Raw genomic sequence first — 24,201 nt, forward strand, 5'->3', positions numbered from 1 at the left:
GAAAAGAAAATCATGATCAGGGTACTGGAAGACAACAGAGCACTGCCTATCATGCTGACCAATCCTGTTTCCTTGCACTCCACCTGTCTGTCTGTATCTATCTGTTGTCTCTTATCTTATACTTAGATTGTAAGCTCTCTGGAATAGGGACCATCTTTTTCTTCTGGGTCTGTACAGTGCCAACACAATGGGGTCCTGGTCCATGACTAAGGCTCCTAGGCACTATGATGGGTACAAATAAATAAATAAACAAGCAAACAAACAAAGAACAGGTGGTGGTGGAGGAGGAAGAAGAAAAGGGAATCTACTATCTGACTTCTGATATTGCTGGTCAGAATGAGTTACTGGATTTAATCAGTGTTCTGAGGCTGAGGCCATCCTTTAGAATGGTTGGCTCTCAGTAAGGGAGTCGTTCCACAGAACATGCTCTTACAAAAAATACTTGTAGTAGAAACAAAACAAAGAAAAACTATTAACAGTGTCTCAGGTATTTCCCACAATACTATTCCAATAAGTAATATCCTTTTGTCTTATTGTTCTATATAGTGATCTGAGTGTGCACACAGGAATAAACAAACATAGGCCATGGTAAAAAAAATCTGCTTTCTACTCAAAACTTACATGTAATCAAAGAGATGAGGAAAACATGTACAATCACACAAATTGTGGCCAGGACTGTCAAAAATTGAAGTCCAAAGTTAAGTTCCTAAGTCCATACTTAGGAACCTAAGTGTTTTGATATTGAGAGGAACTGAGCACATGCATGCAACTCCCACTGACTTCCATGGGAACTACTGGATGCTCAGCACATTCTGAAAAATCACTTACAGAACTTAATTTTAGGCCTCCATTTTTGAAAATGTCCTAAATAAAGGTCATTATGGCATTAAGCTTTAACTATCCCCAAGTTCTAATCATGGCTCTGAAATAGCCTCCCTCTAGGGGCTTGACAGTTCACTTAACTTTTCCGTGTCTAAGTTTTCCCAAGTGTTAAATGGGAATAACAATTTACCTGTCACAGAGGGTTGTTGTGAGGATACTTTGTAAACTGCCTTGAAAACAGAATATGCTAAAGAAGTGCTTAATATTGTTTTACACTGTTCTGGTACTAAATGCTATTTTCCATACTTTTATAGCAGGCATAACATTGCATTTTAAATATTTAAAATAAACCTGGCCAGTCCATCAAATAAAAGCATGCACCCCTGAAAAGCATGGAAAACAAATGAATCACTAACAACAGAATAAAGGAGCTAAGAGATCTTATCTACATTTGAGTATTATGATTATTTTACCAGCAAGAATACTTACTTGAAGAATAAATGTTCCAGTTTTTATGGGTGAGATTTGCCCTTTTTGCAGAGGGCTTACTCAGGGTTACTCATACATAAATTTAAAAATCATTTAAATACAATTGGAGGACTTAAACTGAATTTAAAGGGGGGCCAGGATTTCACCCTTTATTATAAACGAGTGATTACAGTATGTGCTGAATCAAATTCATCCCTAGTATAACATCATTAACTTCAAGGGAACTGTGCCCACTCACACCAGAGCCCAGTATGCTGACCTATACAGTCATACAAACAAATGTATGCATACAGAATCCATTCTAGAATCAGCACCTAAATATGGTGCTAGGTGCTTTAGAAACACAAGACGACAGACAAGATTTTATTTATTTATAGATATATGTGTGTGCATGTGAGCATATAAACATGTTCTATCTTTATTATGTGAAATGGAAGAGGAAGAAGAAAATAAAAGGCAACTAAGTTCAGTTGGGGATTAAAATAACTTTTTTTTAAGTAGCACCTTCAAACTTTTCAACCTGATGTATAGTGGCAGGGGAAAGCATTTGAGAAAGCTTAGTCACTTCTTTGTAGCTTAAAGCTTTTTTCCCTTTATTCCAGGCTTAAACAGAGTTCAGTGGGGCATCAAACTGCCTCAGTTTTAAATTACAGTCTGTACTTTAAAATAGAATGCATGCACGACATGTTCCTGAAGCTAGAGGGTGGGAGTGTTATTCACTGAAAATTGAAGGCTTGTTGAGTCAATAATCTTCTTTCACAGAGTAACAATTTTCAGCTAAAATTTCTTGACCCAAACAAAGGAAAACAAGATCATTCAGTTATTTTATAACACTGCAGGAGAAAGCAAAAGGAGAGTGGGGGAAAGACACCACTCTCATCGCTCACTGTGTAAAAACAATGGAAAATTTCATTCACAAGTATTATATATTCCTATTTTCCCCTTTCTTGGATTTAACATATTTCCAAATAGTTATTTTCAGCTCAAGAGATGAATAAAAGTAAATAACCAGAGGCTACAATTGCTACCATGCACTATCCATGTATTTATCAGCCACAGGCTACATTTACCTTCTATTACCAAGAACCAGTTTACTGACCTTTCTTCAAATCAGCAATAACATTCTGAGTTTTCTTAACGACACTTGAATTTTTATTAGGTTTTCTTTTGGTTTGTTTACTTGCAAAGTATCTATCTGCAGTACCAAATAATAGAGTCTCTATCACCACCTTTCCCTTACGGCTGCTGATTTCCCCTTTCTCTACACCTCTGTAGCTTATCTACCCTAATAATAATTACACCTCTACCTCGATATAACGCAAATTTAAGCTGCACCAATAACTATATTACCTACGCAGAGAATCTTGGAAATCTAGTTTTCCCAATAATAGGACCAGTTCAAAAATACATAGTATGCAAAGGAATAACTGCTCAGCATTTTAAATGCCCCTTTGTGTAATACACAAAATACTAGAAACACTAAGTGGTAAACAAAACCACAGAGGAATAATTGTTGTGTTGTTGTCCATACTGTCAAATGTAATGAAACAAGGCCCCACTTTACTCTAGAGCTGGGACCTCTGTAAAAGTTTGTGCACCCAAACTTAAACATGATTCAAAGATCAGAGTATCACACAAGGTACAGACAGCATTCTAATTTCATGGTTCATTACTATTTTTATTTGTTCATAAAATTGTTGCGTATCCATTAAAAGAACCCAATAAAGATATTAGATTTTAGGATTAACCTGAGAAAACAGAAGTTAAAAGGCAGAGACGATCTAGTACAGCATTTATTCCATTGCACAGCAAATGATGAATATCATCTTTCCCCACTCACCCCAAAGGAAATATCTGATATTGAACTGATTCTAGATCTGATCTTAGCTAAAAGACTAAGAAGAAATGTGTTAGGAGGCTGCTTCCTGTACAGTACAGGTTAGTGGCCCACCGAGCTTTGGAATGAGCTATGAGGGAAGCCATCCAGTTTCCTCTAGGGCAGTGGTTCCCAAACTTGTTACGCTGCCTGTGCAGGGAAAGCCCCTAGCGGGCCAAGCCAGTTTGTTTACTGCTGCATCCGCAGGTTCGGCCAATCGCTGCTTCCACTGGCCCCGGTTCGCTGCTCCAGGCCAATGGGAGCTGCTGGAAGCAGCAGCCAATATGCCCCTCGGCCCATGCCGCTTTCAGCAGCTCCCATTGGCCTGGAGCAGCGAACCGCGGCCACTGGGAGCGCGATCAGCTGAATCTGCGGACGCGGCAGGTAAACAAACCAGCCTGGCCCACCAGGGGCTTTCCCTGCACAAGCGGCAGAACAAGTTTGGGAACCACTGCCCTAGTGGCCTAGTATAGAGCAGGGGACTTGAAGCTAGTGTAGGAAAAGCTTATGTTCTAAGGCAGGGTGATCTTGGAAGAGTCACTTGACCTAGTACTCAGCCAACCAAGCTGGAAACTGGACAAAAATAGGACCTTAGTGAAAAATAAGATACTGCATCTGAGAACTTTCTTGTGGAAATCAATTAAAAACTAATCACAAATAATAAATGAACTCCTCATTTCACCCCCCTCATCCTAGCTACCTCACCAGTGGTGAAAGTTTATGAAATGACACACACCACACGCAGAGAGTCTATAGCTAATCTAAGCTCTTTTACTGCCTACAACAACCACGTTGCTGATGTATCGTTAGGGAGCCTTATCTGCAAAGCCAGTAGAAAGGTAAAGGATTTTTACCTTTCCAGCGATCACAGAACTGTGTATCTTTTGCCACTATTCCTTAACTTTAAAGAAATCTCCTCCGTAGTAGCTGTTCTCCAGACATTTTCATCCAGGGTTCTCCCCCCTCCTCTCCCTCTGCCTAATAGGGAACAGTTTCCATTTATTACTTCCTTTCCTTCACAGAGAACCAAATAACCAGGTTTTCTCAAAAGCCTGGCATTTCCTTCCAATTGTGACCAAAACAAAAGTGCTGTAAGTACTATTCTATGCAACATTTCACTTGGACTCTTAGTGACTCCACATGGTCAAAACCCTCTAGGGCAAACCCTCCAGATAGCTGAACATTTACGAGAAGAAAGGGGAACTTTGTATAGCACCTGATGAGCCATTAGGAGTAGCCAATAAAACTATATTTTGTTTGTAGACATTTGTTACCAACCCACATTACAAATTTGTCTGCTTTGAACTTTATGGGGACATTCATACCAGGACTTTTATATACAATGTGTGAAGGAAATGGAACAACTATTGACCTGTTTAGCAGTGCTTACTATGACACTAACCTGTTGGAAAACTTCCAAAAGGATGACACAAATGCAGAAGGTGGTTAATTCCTCTTGAAATCCATCAAAGCGGAAGCCTTTTACCAGGGTCAGGGAAAACCATCCAACATTTATTATTTGGTTTCTTTGTTCTTTTAGCTCTGTGTATAAGTTTGCTACGTAACTTAGAGCAAGCAGTTATGATGTCATCTAACACCCTTAAGAAGTAAACTCTAATAGGTAAATTGTATACTACACTATCATGAACTAAAACATAACCGAATTTTATTATTAAAAACACAGCAACCTTGGCATTATTTGAGACTAAGATAGCCCATGGAAACTTACTGACTACCCTCAAGAACAGCATTACAAAACAGATTTTAAAAACAGCACTCCAAAGATATATTTAATGGCACCAAAATGACTCCTGAGCACCCAGTTTTAAACTAGAGGAATTTGGGGAATATTACACCAGAGATGCTGGTCACATGTTTTGGTAGCTAGACAAAAACTGGATACAAAACGTTACTGTTCAAGTAAGAGGTGGGGGAAGCTGGTGCAGGTGGAATAATATGTTCAGTCAATTCTTACCCCCAGAAAGAACCACGCTACAGTATTTACCATTCCAGCATCCTTTGGTTAGTAATATATGGGCTAGTGTCATTCTGATCCCAACACAATCTCAGAAGGACAAGTATTTTTTAATAATACAAGAATGATTTTCTTTCTGAGATTAAGAAGGTGGAGGATGGTTCATTCACAAAATAGGAAACAATGTGTGTAAATATGTAGGGTTGCTTTTGTTTTTAGAAGGAATGAAAAGAGAAAAACATCTTCCACTCCATGTTAGTCCCCCTCTTCCACCCTTTTAAAATAGTAGGATTTTTGAGTGGATGAAGCAGACTTGGGATTTTTATCAAAGTTTTTTAGTGGTGAATTCAATGAATAAAGGTATTTATGTTAAAGTCACAAATGTAAAGCTACAGGGCCAAAAATTTTATGATTAAATTATAACACCATCAACTTATGGTTAGAATAATAATGAACTACTGAATATACTGAACACTTAGTGACGCATAATATTCGATACTCTTCTCATATTTTGGTGATGGGGGAGGGCTTATAAAAGTAGGACAGATGCTGAAATTTTAAATAGCTTGCATGTAACAAAACGGTAACCAAATTAGACCATTATGTGGCTGGTAACTCCTTACACTTTGTGGGGTAGGGAGACAATCAACTACAGAGAGGGGGAAAGGGCCTGCCCACATCAAAGTTTTTAAATATGTTTAACTGTTGCCAAAACAGTTCATGTCCACACTATTTGCGATGTATAACTGACTGTCAACCACCATTTCTGAGTTAGTCTCAAAAACGGTTTACTGGAAAAATGCTGAAACTAAAACCAGTTCAAAAGTAAGTGGACAGCGCTGTTTAAACCTATTTTCATAGTTCCTCTACAAAGCACACATATATCTAAGTGTATAAAACCAGGTGGAAGGAATTTATGGCATACATACTGCTGGTCACTGTCCTATGTTTTAAAAATGGAACTTTAAAACCTCTAAAAATATGCTGATTACATAGTCTTTTCTTTAACACGGGCTTAAAAACATCTGTAGACAGGACAGATAGATAGGTGATTTGAACAACAGAAAAACCTACAAAGTGGGGAGAAACTTAGCTTGATCAACCTATCAAGTGGAGTTGTCACAACATGAAACAATTTTATGATAATTGTCTAGTTCTGAATATTTGATTGATTGGCTGCAAATTCTTCCTATGCTTTTAGGAATGGATGGTAGCATCATATGTCATTGGAAAAATTCAGTAAGTTCTTGGATTTTTCACATATAACTTCAGTGTCTAGATAAGTTAAGCATACTTAATTTACCTGCTCTTCGAATGGGTCCCTCCACTAATTTAAAATGATTACATGCCCACTGAACTGTAGGAGGTCTCTTGGAAATATCCTACAGTTCAATGCAACCGTATTCACAGCCACAAATCACTTGGTCTAACTGATGTGACTCTTCTAACCTAAAAATATTTAAACTGGTTTAAATTTGTGTGGGCACATGAAGCTGATTTACTTCTTATAAAACAACCAGAGGTAAATGGAAACACAGCCAAAACATAGTTTGCATCTTACAGCTGGCATTTATGAGGACACTGAAGACCTCCATGTGCAGATAGCCCTGATGTCTCTGCTAAGTGTATCAATTTATCGGTGTTAGTCTGTTTTTTTCAATTATGCATAAAGCTAATACAACTAGGCAAGGCTAATTTAACATGATCATCTATCACAAAAACTCAAGTGATAATAACCAGACCAATATAAAGTGTTACTATCGTTCTGATTAATATAATTCTTTAGACTGCTCCAATAGACTAAAACACAATTAACTTGTGAAAAGATGTGTCCAGTATTTTTTGCAAGTGTCTCATACTATGCTGACAACTAATGAACAGTGTTTGGAGGGAATAACTCATGGCAGTGTTGCTTCCTTACTTATGCCTACAAGGTCTTTGAAATAAAATCAAAACATACTTCAGGGGAGAAAACCCTCAAAGGAGGAGTCAGGAGTTAAAAAGACCCTGAATAATTCTCTTGTGTATGACTGCAAAACCAAAAAAGCTAAGAAGGAGTTCTTTTCTCTCCATGCACAGACAAATCTGGGTACAAATTTGTGAATCAGCTACAGTCCTGAACCAGTTCAAGCTATGAACACGAACACACACACAATATCTGAATCTTACACTGACAGAATAAACTATATTTAATATGGCAAACTGTGTGATGGCCACTAAACAAATTAATACCAAATGAATTATCTGAATAAGAGACTTCCTTCAAGGGATACGGGATTATCCTAGATAATATACAGATCATTCACTGTAATCAGTTTTCATTATGCTTTTAAAACAAATGTGGTACTAAAATTGTCATATATTTGTCATCCCAAAAACTCATCCACATATCATAGCGACAATAAGATCTTTATAAAATATTTTTCATTTTAAAATAATGTACTACTATTCTACAACTGGCACATTAATTTCTTACTGGTAAGCTTGATGGTCTTTCTTGTTGTATTAGGTTTAAGTCTTCATGGTTAGGCTTTCCTGAGGCTATAGGGGGTTGGGATCTGGTTCCATAGCCTTCCTGAGACATGTCCTGCAAAAACAAAATTATAAAAACACTATGATTATTCATATGCCACAGCACTCACAGCTAAACCCATGTGAAGGAAAGGTGAAGATATAATGGTTGACTTCTGATCTGTTTTTTGTTGATCAAAATTTTGTATTAGACAAACATCCTTTTTCGGTGGAATCACCAGGTCCTACTCGGTGCCATTATGACTTGAATGTTTTATAAAGAAATAAGAATGGCAGAGTCTAAACAGAATTTCGTGCCCATTTCTGTTCCTCTGGTACAGGTTAAAATAACTAATTAAATACTTTTTTTTTTGGAGAGATTAAGAAGCCAAAATATTCTCCAGCTGATCAAATATTCAGAGCAAATCTTTAGCTGAAATACTGAACCAGTTGGAAGATCTTACAATATTGGATCTGAGAATGCTAGATAATCATACTATGTAATCAGACTCCACCACCATCCCGACACAGTTTTCAAACATAAGCTGTCAACCCATAAAACCTTCTCTGCAACTGTGTGAAATATATATATGGCCTAACTTTCCAGAAAAGAACTAGAGTTGATCAGAGGTACATCTATGTCTATATCAGCAACTTACGTGAAAGTCAAAGGCCTTCCTAAGGCCAGCGCACAAGCCTAAGCAGTGTTACATAATGGCATAAGATCACTTACACCATGTAGAAAAAAATACTCTTTAGATGCAGAGATAATCTTAGCCACTATACTTTAGGTTACCAACTTCTACACATAAAGTCGAGGAGGAGGACAGAATGTGAAATGCTTATTTTAGCATGTGTAACTGGCAGGGAAAGTTGAAGAACCAGTTTCTGACTGTGCAGGAAAAAAGTATCACACCTAAAAGGTTTTTCTGTTTTGTTTCATTTCATCTTCAGTTTTTTTATTTCTCCCCAATTTGTAAAACAGATTGCTGGCTTAAGTTGTTTTTGTTCCGCTATCTTACAATTTTGATAAACACCTAAAAGAACAATTATTTTTAAAGACTACATTTTTTGGCTTGAAAGTGTATCTCAAGATTCTCTCCACCCCACCCCCACCCATACTCTAAAAAAATTACACTGCTGCTACTTATAAAGGACTATTCTATAGCTAAGATTCCCTAGCCCAACAGCAGTTATTGAAAATAGAGTGACACCACAAAACTTAGCTTGCAGAGCAGTAGTTTTCTGCCCCTGCCCTAATGAAAGTCTGACACAGGGAAATATGTGAACAACCATACTGTTTTCACCCAGCCATCTCTGTCATTTTGAGCTGTACTGCAAAAATGTTAACATTTTAACAAGGTTTAAAAACAAAAGCTAACACAAACTGATAGTAGTACGTAAACCAATAATAAACTGGTCTATCCATCATAAGCATGTTTCAAGTAAAATCAAGGAACGCGTAAAAGGCTAGCACTTCAATCTGGCTACCAGCAGAGGGTAACAATTAGGTTTACGGGTGACAAGGGCTGATGGCTGAATCATTATTATCTACTGTGACACACACACCCTCCTGCTTTTTCCCCTCCCAGATTTCCACTTGTCACACAGCTCTCCTGCTGTGTAGACCAGCAGGTTCCTGTGGATTAACAGCGAGGTTTAAAATCAACAAATGGCACAAGTCCTCCATTCAGCAGCCTTCACCCTGTTACAAAGGAGCATAAAGGTGCAGGACAGCTTCACAATAGGCAAACAAATGAGCAAACCTCTGCTTTCCTTTTTGTTTAAGCACACACACAGTCACACACTATTTGTGGTCACTGCACAGGCGTTCATAATAAACCCGGTTTAGAAAACAGTAGCAACAGTGGATTTGAACTGTGCATTCAGCATTCTATTTCCTTTTCATTCTCCCTTTACAGCCAACAAAGAAGAATCACTTAAAAAAAAATCACTGAGGAAGATAAATGGGATATTCAATTTAGCAGACATCATCCCAGAAATAAAGTTATTCTTCATTCCAAACTGACACTGCTACATTAGGACAATTTTCCTGGGAAATGAAAGATGTTTTATGGTTTGAAAAATCAAATAAGAGTTATTAACCCCTTATGAAGTACCAAGCACGGCTGTGCCCACATGTTTGCTGGGTCTTATTTAAAAACTCATTTCCTACTAAAATTTCCTGGGAGGAGGCAACATGTGTTTTCATGAGAAGCACAGAAGGACAAATTGAATCAGTTCTTGGTTATTCATTTGGAGACTGTCCATGGGCTGTCTTTCCAGACTGAATTGACAGCCCTGTAGACTTAAATGCACTATTTAGCCACAGATTATCTTAACAGGCAGCAGGAGAGCAAGCTTCCCTATAATGGCCCACCAGTGCTCTTCCATTCTGATCTTGGAGAGACCAAATCTAAGGGTGGGGAAAAAGACAAGCCGGTGAGACACAGAAGTGGATACTGTAGACTAGTGTTTCCCAAATGGTGTTCCGCGGAACACTGGTTTTCCGCACGATGTGAATAGGTGTTCCGTGAAAGAATCGTAATTTTAAAAAAAGGGTCTTTAAATTTTTTTTTTATTTTAAAGTTGGCATATTTGAAGCGTAGTTTACAACTCTTTATGAATGACTATAATTTAACATAAAACTCTTTTTCCGGTTATTGATAGATCTCGTATTGAATATCATGGCATAAAGAGAATGTGGCACGCAAGCATGTTGATGTCTACCCTTTCGGGCACATTTCATTTAGTGACGTCATACCCCTTCCACTCGAGGCTGAGCAAACTGCAGCAGTATGTACACACCATTCTCTTTATGCCATGGTGAATATAACATATTCACTCCACAAGTTCAAACCTGTGGGTCTTTATCATGTGTGTGATAAGCACAACTAAACTAGCTTTGCTCGAAACAATATAAATATTTGTGACAAAGAAAATTTGACAAAAATCAGTATTTCTAAATATTGTTACTAAACCTAATAACCATGGATTTGTGGCTAAAAGAAGGAACTTTGAAACAAAAAGCAAGTTCTTCTGGTACTCCAACTGTGGCCGAAATAAACAAGCAAAATACTGTGACACTTCAAAGTGAGGATGAACAATCACAGTCTTTTGTTGCCGAAAAATCTGTTAGTACTAGTGAGTTATCCAGGGTGAAAAAATTTCCACTGAAGTATATTAAAAAACAAGAAGAAGCAGGTGTTAAAAGACCAAAAAGAAAGTATGATGAAAGTTATTTGTCTTTCGGTTTTACGTGTGTTGGAAATAAAGATGTTCCTGATGCGCAGTGTGTCATGTGCAACAGAATACTAGCAGTTAATTGGCTCCTGCTAAACTTCGTAGGCATTTGGAAATCAAGCATGCTGAATACAAAGACAAAGATATAAGTTTTTTCAAGAGGCAGTGTGACTCACTTGGAAATTGTAAACTTTCCATGATTAAAATTGCTAAAACAGACAACGAAAGTGCAACAGAGGCATCTTATCAAGTAAGTTACCATATAGCGCTTGCTGGAGAAACTATTGGAGAAACGCTTATCAAGCCACTTGCAAAAGATGTTGTAACTTGCATGTTGAGTGAGCAGTCTGGTAAAAAAAATTGATGCTGTACAGTTGTCAAATGATACTGTTGCACGCCATATTAAAGATTGTGACGGGTTGGGACTCACCACCGCGGCGCCTCCTACTGGTTGCCTCCAGGAATTAGAACAGTCCAGTGGTGCGCCCTCTCCCGGTGGTGTCCCGTGCGTCGTCTCACCTTTGGTTGGCATGTGTACCCACGTTGCTCCCAACTTGCAGTGTCCTCTTCAAACCACTGCCCTCCAGCAGTGCCCCTTAGTCCATCCTCGCCCCCTACCTGGGGGAGTCAATCAGCTGTCTCTCTGCACTCCGGCCAATGTGGGCAACTGCACCCCTGAAGTCACACCCCTCTTGGCAGGGGGTTGGTGCAGCCCCAAACAGCCACTCCCGTCGGCCAGGTGTAAGGCAAAGTGGAAGGGGGGACCCAGGCCCGCCCACTACTCTGGGTCCCAGTCCAGGGACCCTCTAGTGGCAGCCATCCTGCCCTCCTTCTCTCCCTCCATCTGTCCACGTTCCTGGGTCGCTTCCCCTTCGACCTCTCGCACCGGCTAGGCCCTTCCCCTCAGGGCCTGCAGTCTGGCAGACACCGGGCTGGAGTTCCCTTCTGCTCCCCCCCAGGCCTGCCCAGCACTGCGCTGTCCCAGGTGCTAGTCTCCCAGCTTTGGAGACAGACCTTGCCCTATCGAAGGCCTGGGACAGACTGCCTGCTCCCTCCTTGAGCAGCCTTTTTATAGGGCTGAGCCTGGCCCTGATTGGCTGCCTCCAATCTGGGCCCTGATTGGCTCTCAATAAGCCCTTTTCTTATTGGCTGTACATCTGCACAGGTCCACTGGCCTGCTGCAGCCTAAATTCTCAGGGAGCGGGGAAGCTGCCCCACTACACAGATCTTGCCGATGACATACAAAAAGAGCTAGTTTGCCGACTGAAAATTTGCCATGAGTATTCATTGCAGCTAGATGAGTCCACAGACATTTCAGGACTTGCTGGGCTACTAGTATTTGTCCGATATAGATTTAATAATATTATTGAAGAGGACCTGCGCTTATGTGAATCTCTGCAAAGCAACACAACTGGAGAAGAAATATTCAACTGCATTAACAATTTTATCAGAAAGCATGAAATTAATTTGGGAAAATGTACTGATGTATGTACTGACGGTGCTCGGGCAATGACTGGGAAGATGAAGGGAGCTGTAACGTGAATCATAAGTGTGGCACCAGAAAGCACTAAGAGCCATTGTGTTCTACACAGACAAGCACCTGCAGCTAAAAAAAATACCAGCATATCTGAAAATTATGCTCGATGAAGCAGTACAAATTATCAATTTTGTCAAATCTCGACCACTTCAATCCAGGTTATTTAAAATTTTGTGCGAGGAAATGGGTAGTCAGCACAAAGCGCTTCTTTTACAAATGGAAGTGAGGTGGCTATCCAGAGGAAAAGTGCTTGTGAGGCTTTTTGAGCTTCATAGTGAACTACTGATATTCTTCACTTCAGATAATTCAGGATGAAAATTTAATGGCTGTCTGACAAATTCCTCATGGCTAATGAGACTTGCGTATCTTGCAGATATTTTTGCAAAATTAAATGAAATTAATCTGTTGCTGCAAGGAAAGAATGTGACTATTTTTACTACAATGGATAAAATTTCGTCGTTAAAAAAGAAACTGCAATTCTGGGCATCTTCTGTAGAGCAGAGTAACTTCGACTGCTTCCCTACAGTACATGAATTTCTGACTGAAATGAATTCTACGGTCCATGAAGAAGTTTCCAGCACCATTTTACAGCACTTAACTTACGTGACTTGCAGGCCTCTTTATTAGAATATTTTCCTACAACTACTGATGATAATGCTTGGGTTCGAAATTCATTTGTAATTACAGCCAAACCAGTCGGCTTTTCTGTGCACAATTATGAAAGCCTAATTGACTTAATTTCTGACTCTGATTTGAAACAAAAGTTTAAGGATCTTCCGCTGAATAATTTTTGGAGCAGCCTAATAGAAGACTACCCTAATGTGGCTAAATGTGCAGTTCGAGTGCTCCTTCCTTTTACTACAACTTATTTGTGTGAGACAGGATTTTTGTATTATACTGCAACAAAACCAAATATAGGAATAGACTTGATGCTGCGCCTGACATGAAGATTCAACTTTCCAGTATTATTCCTAATATTAAGCGAATTTGCGATAGAAAAACACAGAAACACCAATCCCATTAAATCCAAATTTGTATTTCTGTTTATAAAAATAGATTTTCCTAATAAAAATCTAATTTGTTTGGTGTTTGTGTATATATAAAAACAGGTTTTTTTAAAGTAGAACACTGTTTTTAATTTTGACTCTTGCACTTGATTTTTGTACTACTTTATGCATGCTTTCCAGTTAGAAATTGTTAGTTCAAGTTATTTTAAATTTGTATTTTTGCTTCGTTTTATAAAATAAAATATATTTGAGCATAAATAACGCAATTTTTTATTTGAAAACCAAACGACTACAAAATAATAATATAAGTGTTCCGTAACAGGCTGAAAAGTGTTCCGTGGCCGAAAAAGTTTGGGAAATTCTGCTGTAGACAACCGTGCCAATTAAGATGTAGACACCTGTGCATTCTGAACAGGACTGAGACCACCTATTAATTTAATGTAAAGTCATTACACAGAAACATCTTTTGTCACTGGCAATTTGGGAAGCAGCGACCTAAAGGTGAAAAACTATTATTGTTTGCAGTGTTTTTGTAGCCATGTTGGTCCCAGGATATCAGAGAGAGAAGGTGGGTGAGGTAATATCTTTTACTGGACCAAATTCTATTAGTTGGGAGACAAACTTTCAAACTTACACAGAGCTCTTTGAAGAGCAGCTCCGTGTAAGCTTGTCCAAGAAAAGGTATTACCTCATCCACCTTTTCTCTGTATGTTATTATGAGCTTTCTATGAATTTCAGACAAAGTGCTCTCTTTACTTTTTTTTTAAAAGTATTTGCTTTAAAGTTATGATAGTGGAAACCTGGAGAAATAATTTAATACACAAGTTTACCAAAGTGTTGGCTTTATAAACAAAGGAAAGAGCTCAATATCATTCTTTTCCTAAACAACAGGAGGGATGAGATCACTTTTCCCTCTTACAGCAAAATATTTTAATGCAAAGAACACACAACGATTCTACTAGGTTTCTGCAGATAAAGACATGATAAGGAAAGGTATATTCAAATAGGATAGTGTGTCATGTCACTACAGATGCATATGGAATTGTAGTTTTCATTTTCAGTTCTGAGAGTGAGGAATCTTTTAGATTCCTGATAATTTTTTCCATCTTTTCACTCACAAAATTGTAACCACTAACAACTTCGGCTTTCTAAACAAAGCTTAGGGTTTTTATTAATCACAGCAAAATATAATGGTGTAGCATGTGTGCTTACTTTAAAATAGCAGGCTAAAAGTTTCCATTCACTCAAACCTTTCTAATTCTGGAAGAAATCCAGTGGCTGCTACAGCAGGAACTGTCAGCAAAATCCTAAAGTAACTCTGAAAGTTGAGCTTCTCCATAAGACTTTAGGAAAGGCACCAGGCCAAGCCATCAAATTGTCAGGTGTATGCAACAAAAGTGGATGAGATTTTGATTTTTTTAAAAATACTCAGCCTAGTTTGTTTGTGTTGGAACTATTTTTTTTATTAGTGAAATGCACATTATACAAGTCATATCAAAAGAGCATTTATTCAGTAAAAGGTAGATAAATGATGAAGGTGACAGATAACAGAGTGAGCCTATACATATATGTGAAAAATCAAACATCTGGGAATGTAGCTCAGAAAGCAGTTAATACATACAACTATTACATTTAGATAGCAGTGGTACCAAAATACACTTTACTAACACAATCAGGTATGGTTGTGTACCTAGGAAGCCATCTCCCTCAACATATGACAGCACACTAATTAAAATCTCATTCAAAGAAATTGTTTACCCCGCCCAGTAAAAGTTAATTAATTTATATGGCCAAAAAAACAGACACTCTCAGGGATGCATGTGCATGTGATAGATTCTCTCTCAGTATTCTGCAAATTTATACCATTTAGTAAGATATATCATATAGATTATTCACATTGTCATTACTTGTCCAAAAGACCTGTGTACCACAACAATACAGCATATGTCTGGAGAGCAAACGTTGTGTACGGGGCTAGCCTACCAGAGATAGCATAGATATCAAAGAGCAGTGAAGACAATACAGCGCAGGCTTCAGAACAGACTAGTACGCTGTACCCAGGAAATCAGTGCTGAGGTTTTCACTACACTGTCTTCACTGCTACAGTTATCCATACTAGCTGAATTCAAACTAAATTAGGTAGGCTAGCCCATGCACAGCTTTTGCAGTGTAAACATAATGTGTAGTCAGTGGAGTAAATGGATTTTTAAAAAATGAAAAAATAACATTGTGTAACTGGACCTCGCTCAAAGAGATCTGTTGACACCTACATAGGACGCTTTTCTTGTTTTCTGTATCTGAATTAATGCAGTACTGGTTTGCTCGAAACTTTTAGTTGTAATTCACTCCTCCCTATGTAGTTCTGTAGAAGGACAGAGAGGTTAATTATTAAACAGCTTAAATTATTTTTATTTTAAAATAATGAAAGTATGGTGGAGTCATTAATCTGAGGGAAAACCCTATTAAAAGAAAAGGTGGGCCAGAAAGAAAAAGAAACATTGCCTAGATTTCCTTTCCTTTCTATTGCAGTAAATTGCAGAGGGATAACTTAAACCCACAGTGATTCCTATGAAGATAAGCAGGGCAGTGGTTAAATAAGAGGCCATAGAAGTGGCCACTTAAAAGAAATACTACAGAAGGCTTCCATTTTAAAACCTCATTACGAACAATTTCAGTTTATATCCTGGATTCAGTTGGCTGATCCTTAAAAGATCTCAAATGTATCTTGAAGCCTTCAATTCAACAGTCATGTGCCAACAATAAAATGAACGCAAAGATAAAAATCTGTTCCCCGGTCACCTCCAGAATGGAGGTCAGGACCCAGAGTAACAGTCAGAGGAGGAGTATACAGTTCTACTATACAGAATTATTTCACTCAGCTCTGAAGGGACTTCATGCAACAGAATCAGAGCAGGTGAAATGTTAGCAGCTTATTGTGATTACTTCTTTAGATATTAATTAATAACATTTTATACAACAAAGCATGCAATGTTACCAGTACACATATGCAAACAGATCCCCATCTCTCCATTTTCCAACTCAAGAATGGCAGATTCACCTGCCAGACCCAGCTTTCACCAGAGGACTGCCAACTTGTTACCACAACACCATCAGAGTAGTAGAGTGGGCAAGGCAATACTCAAAGAAAAATGCCATGCTAACACCTTTATAGTCCCAGCAAAAGGGAGTTAAAAGTAATATACCACATGAGAATATGGAAGACAAACTAAATCCCAAATGTAGTTTATCTTTCCATTATACTGCACTGATAGTATTTACTCTTACAAGCAGTTTCTGGATCTCATGCACCAAGCCAGACTGATGGGTTGCAACTCTAACCAATGAGTGCAAGGAAGCAGTATCAGTGTTATAACACCAAAGAAATTTGGAGCTGAAAAGATCCTCTCATTTCTTCCTCTGTCTGCTTTTTCCAGATGAAACTTCCACAGTATTCAGACACAGAGGACAACAAACCAGGAACAAACCACAGAACCTATTAACAATCTCTTTTAAAAAGCTAGGGTGGGGAATGGGAAGAGAAAGAGAAAGGCAGAAAATTATGCTGCCTACTGCAAGAATGCATTTCAAAACAGGGCAAAGTGGATTTTCCAAATTGGTGTATCAGAGGCAAAACTAACTTTAAATTGCTTTCCATAATCTGGCATCCACCAATCCGGAGTAATCTCTAAAAGCACTCAGAGAACAGAAATGGTTTAAAGTCATTGATTACAGTATGGCCAAATGCTATAACCTCAGAAGCAGAGGTATTCCACCTAAAGTGCTTGAGAGAGTGCTTGAAACCTTCCAAAATTCTCACACAAGGACCCAGTCACTGGTCCTTTAAGGGCTCAGCCCCACCCAAGTTGATGCTATAGAACAAGGGTTGGCAACCTTTCAGAAGTGCTGTGCCGAGTCTTCATTTATTCACTCTAATTTAAGGTTTTGCGTGCTGGTAATACATTTTAACATTTTTAGAAGGTCTCTTTCTATAATTCTATAATATGTAACTAAACTATTGTTGTATGTAAAGTAAATAAGGTTTTTAAAATGTTTAAGAAGCTTCATTTAAAATGAAATTAAAATGCAAAACCCCCTGGACTGGTGGCCAGGACCTGGGCAGTGTGAGTGCCACTGAAAATCAGCTTGAGTGCTGCCTTTGGCATGTGTGCCATAGGTTGCCTACCCCTACTATAGAATCATAGAAGATTAGGGTTGGAAGGGACCTCAGAAGGTCATCTAGTCCAACCCCCTGCTCAAAGCAGGACCACTCCCCAGACAGATTTTTGCTCTAGTTCCCCAAATGGCTCCCTCAAGGATTGAACCCACAACCCTGGGTTTAGCAGGCCAATGCTCAAACCACTGAGTTGTCCCTCCCCCCCAAGATCACTCCTGGTCTTCATAAAATCCAACCAGTAGCCCACTTGTGCTGAATGGAGTAGGCGGGCTCCTGCAGGAGTCCCTGGGTCAGGGGAAAGAACCTGGATCATATATGACTCAGGTGAATGGCTTGTAGAGTCTAATCCTGCAGGGAGCAAGCTGGAAAGGGGCAGAGATGCTTGCCTAGAATACTAAGCAGATGGCCTGTGGAGGACAATCATGTGGCTAGGATCCTGCAGAAGACCCTAGGTATATATTCGACTAGTGTTAATTTGAAGCAATGAACTGAAGACCTCAAGAAAACGGGACTGGAATCCTGTCTTGAGAATCCTATGTTCTTTGGTGCACAGACCAATAAGCTGCCTCTTTATGCGTCACAGAGAAGAGGGGATTATAAGCAGGTGGGCTTTCATCATAGAGGAAAATGCCTGATTGAGTTTGAGTAGATTGGCCCAGCATCTATCCATCCTCTAGAGTGTAAATAAAAGCTATAGTCTGCAATGTACTACATGTTGGCTACTAAAGCAGTAACTCCACTTCACCCCTCAAACATGTGTGCACCTAAAGAATTGGGTGGACCCTTCTGGTGGTTAAAGTGAGTGAACCTCTTTATAGAAAAAAAAATGTAAAAAATGGAGACAAGAGCAGCAGCTATTGTGACGGTCAACACTGAATTTCCTGCTTCAGCTGCACCTCAATATTCTGATGACTGAATGCTACCAGAAATTCTTTAATATTTACATATTAACACGCTCAAACCCTGTACCATCAAACCGCCTTAAGGCATTCAGGAGTTACTAGAAGAGTCAGCCAATCCTACTTCACTGGAAAATGCTTATGTAGTAGTGGTTTTATACAAAGTGTGGGGCACTAAAATCCTCCCATCTCCCAGCTCTATTTGTTTGGACAGAGCAGTGTCTTCCCAAAGAGGCAGACGTGGCCCGGCCCCTGCCCCCATCCTCCCTCCACTTCTCGCCTTCCTGACAGCACCCCCCCGGAACTCCTGCCCCATCCACCCCCACACTCCCTGTCCCTTGACCACCTCCGGAACCCCCACCCCTGACTACCCCCCGCTGCCCCATCCAATCTCTCCTCTCATTCCTCACTGCCCCCCCCGACCACTGCCCCATCCACCCACCCCCCCTTCTCCCTGACCGCCTCCGGAACCCCTGCCCCGGACTGCCCCCTCCTTCCCATCCAACACCCCCCCTTCCTGACTGCCCCCTGTGACCCCTGCACCCATTCAATCCCCCGTTCCCCGCCCTCTGACCGCCCCCCTGACCACTATCCCAAACTTCCCTGCCCTCTATCCAACCCCACCTGCTCCCTGCCTCCTTACTACACTGCCTGGAGCACCAACAGCTGGCGGCGCTACAGCCGCACCGCCTGGCTGGAGCCAGCCACACCACCATGCAGCACAGAGCACTGGGTCAGGCCTGGGCTCTGCAGCTGTGCTGCCTGGCAAGAGCTCACAGCCTCGTGCCCAGAGCATTGCACCGGCGGCAAGCTGAGGCTGCGGGGGAGGGGAGGGGCTGGGGGCTAGCCTCCCGGGGCAGGAACTCAGGGGCCAGGAAGGAGGGTCCCGCGGGCCGTAGTGTGCCCACCTCTGTTCCACACAGATATGGCCTTCAGGATCAGTTCTAAGCTAGCACTGTAGAAGCAGTTTAAAGATAAAATTTTCTCTCTTAAGTTCCTATTTTGTTGCTCTATTTCTTTTAGCCCAATTATATTCAATGGATCAAAAAGGGCAGCAATAACTAATCTGATCAGAAACAAGGCATTTTCTGTTGTTCTTTTTTCTGTCACACCTTTCTAATGTGTGATAAAAATACAGAGAAGAAGTGTGCAAGTTTGGTACTCACATCAAAACATATTGGCAAGGGACAGGGCTTCATCACATGGGTGAATACACACCCGCCAAAACCTAATTTATAGACAAAAGAAAGATAGCTCAAAGGAGAGTGGTCTCTTGGCTAAATCCACAGATAAGGATTTGGAGAATGAATGAAGAGGTGACAAAGAACTCCAAGGGGAGAGCCTGGAAGCATAAGCATAATTTGGGGAAAAAAATTGTCATAATGCACATCTCATTCCCGGTGGACCACCATGCATTTTTAAAGGCTTCCCAGGCTTTTCCCAAAGCCCTACAAGGTTGGCAGCCTGACCACACTTTCAGTTTCTCCACCCTCTATTTCCATGTCCTGACCGTTCTTTAACACAGACAAGTACCATACCAATACAAATTATAACCTGCCGTTTTTACACATCCTATATCTCTACTCTCATTTGTAATAAATCGTAATATTAAATTACTTCCTTCGCATCCTCTCCCAACTCCACCCTTCAGAAAAATTTTGGAGGAAACCTTTCCTTCTCTGACACATCTGAGAGTAAAAGCTAGGCTGCACTATTTTCAATAGTTCCAGCTAAAAAAAAAAAAAATCAAAATATCTGAATGTGGCAGGATTAAAAACCTGACACTTCTTTAAGATTTCTTGCTGCACAAGCAGTGAGTTTATGCATCTCAGTGCTCCAGACGGCAGAATCCTCTGCCAGTCTGCCAGCCACCAGCAGAAGAGTATCTCTGAAGCATAGGGCTTACTCACGTAAATGAGGTCATAGCAGTGCCCCAAGCTTACAGTCAAACTGAAACCCTGAAGACAGCTTACTGAATAAAGAAAAAACTGCACCAAGAGCAGCTGCTTCCTCTAGGCTAATCAAACCAGGTACCAAAGGATGGTACTTCCTCACTTGAGACTGGGAAATATTTTTCTGCATTTTCTCAGTGGCACCTTCCTTAGTGAACTATATAGGAGAGGAAAGCCTCACTGTTGTCTAAAGCCACACTAAAGGACTTCATAAAGGCTCACAAAAAGCTGCAGTTGTATTTTGGGAGTGGACCCTCCCCCCAAAACAAACTCACTGAGAATAAGGCAATTGTGAGGATTTTTGTTTCTTTACACACACAAAACAGAATGGTACAGACAACATTCAAGGAATAGCACAGGGGAAATCTCCCCAATTCCATTCTTTATTACTCCACAACACATCTTCTAAGGAAGTGGAATATGGTATATCCGCTACACAGTGCCAGGCTAATCACTGAATAAGGCAGTGAGGTTTTCTGCAGGATTCATACAAGTCTGTGAATATATATTAGCTTTGGTCAAGAAAGCTGTTTACTGCTCAATGCTATTTGATGTAATTTAATTGGGGGGTTGGGAGGGGTCTGGCATCTCAGTCTTTGGGCCACTGAAGGCGAAGGTGCATTATAATCTTTTACGGTACAACCAATGAAGTCACACAGTTACTGCTGTATACGAATACTTTAATCCAGCCATCAACCAAGCGAGGAGATGTTTTTGTTCAGGACAGTGAAATAGAGAGCAATTAACTTAAAGAAAAAAAATTATCCAGCTGCAGAAGCATTTTTAATACATTGTATAAATAACGCCTTAAGCCAGAAAAAGCACATTGGTTCTTTGATCTTTGAAGCTAAGGGTCTATTACAGGAGTGGGTAGGTGAGATTCTGTGGCCTAAGATGTGAAGGAGGTCAGACTAGATAATCATGATGTTCCCTTCTGACTTTAAAGTCCATGAGTCTAAGACAGAGGTAGTCAATAGGCGGACCATGGACCAAATCCAGACGGCCACATGCTTTGAATGGACCGTGAAATCTTTTTATTTACTTATTATTGTTATTATTTTTATATTATTTTCTCTGGAGTCTGGACCTTGACTAGACATTGACCAAGAGATTTGGACCTTGACACAAAATAATTGATTACCCCTGGTCTACGAGTTCTTCACCACCACAACCACCTCCTTTATATTTTCAAAGTAAATCATTTTAGATCATTGGAGGAAAGGGAGATGTGGTGTAGTGTTTGAGGACTTAAAAACAATCTAGGATGAAAGTACGGACATCTTTACTGATTGTCACCAGGCTGTGCTTCTCCTCAGCTCCAAAGTATGTGCTGCCACGCCCAGTCTTTTCATAGAGGTTAATATACCAAATGGGAAAGTCTTAACTCAATCCTTGGCCCTAGGCTTCACAGCCAACACTTGCAGGGGTTTCTGGCACTCTAGCTCCTAGCACCTTCCCAGACTCAGCTCTGTTCCCTTCCTGGGTTAGCAGCCACAGGGCTGCCAGCCTGAGCCTCTAGCCCCCTGCTCTAGGGACCCACTACAGGAGCTACCTCCACCCCACTGTGGCTTTCCCTCCCCAGGGCTCAATCTATCTCAGTTCTTTCTCCTCCAGCTTCCCACTAGCAGCCCCTTATACGCCCCAGTGTAGCCCAATTAACTGGATAGGGCTCACCTACTCTGGTTCCCAGGAGCTGGGCCCAGTCTATCAGCAGAGACCAGCTACCCTGTGACACTGATCCTCAGGGAAGATACTCTAGGTCACAGCCTGTTCGTTAACAATTGTTGGCTAATAAGGCAGCAGAAAACCTCCCCATCTTATAAGATGGGAAAGTATGCAAATTTGGTCTTGCAAGCTCTTGCTGCAGTTGTAAATTACTTAATTTTACAGACAGACAGTTACTTGATTTTCTATTTGCAAATAGAACTGGTGTGTTTCGTTTTTGTTTGTTTGGTTTGCTCTGAAGGGGGGTTGAGGGAAGAGGATTGGACAGTAAGGGGGAGGAGGAGGAGGAAAAATGAAGACCGACTACATGTCATCATTCTCCCAGAGCCTGGGCTGCAGAGAACAACAAGTTGGCCACCCCTCATTCTCTACATAAAAAAACGTATGAAAACATTTGGTTAGTCATCTCAGACTAATTTTTGTAAGCAAATTTGCTTTTGTTATTGGCCTTAATTTGCTGTTCCATTTCAATTGTTGTTGTTTAGTTCTAATTGCAACTGCTGACAAAAGAGGATTTTGGAAATGTGCTCACAAATATATTAAACTCCACTGCAGCAGAATAAGTGGGCATACTGAGAGACAGAGATGAGTGTATTTGTAGTGTACGCTGGCTTATTACAGGTAGAATATTGTGTATTAGCACCCAAGAACCTGGTTCAAAATATAGAAAATAAACCTACAAATAAAAATTTTCGCTGAATATCTTCAATTAGAAAGGAAATAAAGACAGGAAAAAATGTAGTGGTAAATCTTGTGCCAAGAAAGGTTAGCAAACAAACCCCTAACTGGGACCTTTACCTTTGAGGAAAATGAGGCAAAGTTAATTTAAAGACTTTAACAGAATATTGTGGAGTTGCAACTGGCCATAAAGTATAATTTACAAGACCACTAACATTTAAAATATATAACACACATATGGTACTCAAAAAAAAAAAAAAAAAAAGAAAGAAGCAGACACATTGATACTCTAAAGATTTTACTTCTTTACTATTTATTCCATGATTTTATTTTATTAGCATTTAAAATTATAAAAAAAATCTGTGATTTGTGTTAAACACACTTGTTTTACAATGAAAATATAGAGAACTTTAGCTGTGCTCCACAATCAGATAAGTGAATCAGGACAATGGAATAAATTACTATTATATAGGCAAGCAACCTTTCAAACTCACTACTCTGTTTACCCTACCCTTCAAATTCTATCAATAATTAACTTAAAGTTGCTTCTTTGACATTAATGGCACTCTTAAACCAAAAAACCCACCACTGATGTCTATTGCCAGAGGAAAAAGGAGGGACGAAGAGGGGGAAGAAGGGAAGGGAGAAGCAGGTTTGACTGGTAATCTTCTTTAAAACAAAATCATTTTTATCAGCCTACATTCCAATAGTTTTATCATCAAGTTAATTAATAGACTCCTGTGCTAATATCTAAATGCTAAGCAATTAACAGCACTGAACTATAAATGGCACTGTCTTTGCTCTTGCAGCAAAATCTTATAAAGCAAATGCAATTCTATCACTTCAGTGATTTAACACAGCCTTTGCAAGGTTAATATTCTCAAGCAGTTGCAGAATAAAGAGCTGTTTTAATTAACCTTCTGTGATTTAAATACTGGGAATCAGAGTTTAGAAACGTATAACAACAATGCCATAATAACAACAACAATGCTTTGTGGATCAAATCCAAATCACCAACATGATTTGAGAACTTTAATTTACTTACCTTTGAGAAATACATTTGCACACTTTCTTAAAATTTAGGATGATCATATTTTAACTGGATTTTTCAACTTGTACCAAGGTTTTCTTCTAAGCGTACCATACTAAATTCTTGATAAATTTTCCATACTTTTTTAAAGGCAAGTGATCAATTGTAGTGGCCCTGGCTCTCTGCTTCAGCACACAACAGGTAGAGAGATTTTATTCAAGTGAGTTAGGATCATTCATTGCCTATTGAATCTACCAATGACAGTCTATCAGCATCTATCTAC

The 24,201-nt window shown here is 39.8% G+C and overlaps 1 protein-coding gene across 13 annotated transcripts in view; it reads right to left on the reverse strand.

Annotated features, from left to right (window-relative positions):
• Positions 1-24,201, reverse strand: part of ARID1B (AT-rich interaction domain 1B) — a 405,616-nt gene that overhangs the window by 271,318 nt on the left and 110,097 nt on the right. For 12 of the 13 annotated variants that reach the window (XM_039529451.1, XM_039529457.1, XM_039529455.1 and 9 more), the window contains one exon: positions 7,639-7,749. In XM_039529451.1, coding sequence (XP_039385385.1) covers positions 7,639-7,749 — 111 coding nt within the window. Of the gene's footprint in view, positions 1-7,638; positions 7,750-11,346; positions 11,932-24,201 lie in introns of those variants that run through there. The other variant, XM_039529459.1, reaches the window with a different exon arrangement.

This window comes from Mauremys reevesii, linkage group 3 (genome assembly GCF_016161935.1).
Source record: "Mauremys reevesii isolate NIE-2019 linkage group 3, ASM1616193v1, whole genome shotgun sequence".
NCBI classification, from domain to species: domain Eukaryota; kingdom Metazoa; phylum Chordata; order Testudines; family Geoemydidae; genus Mauremys; species Mauremys reevesii.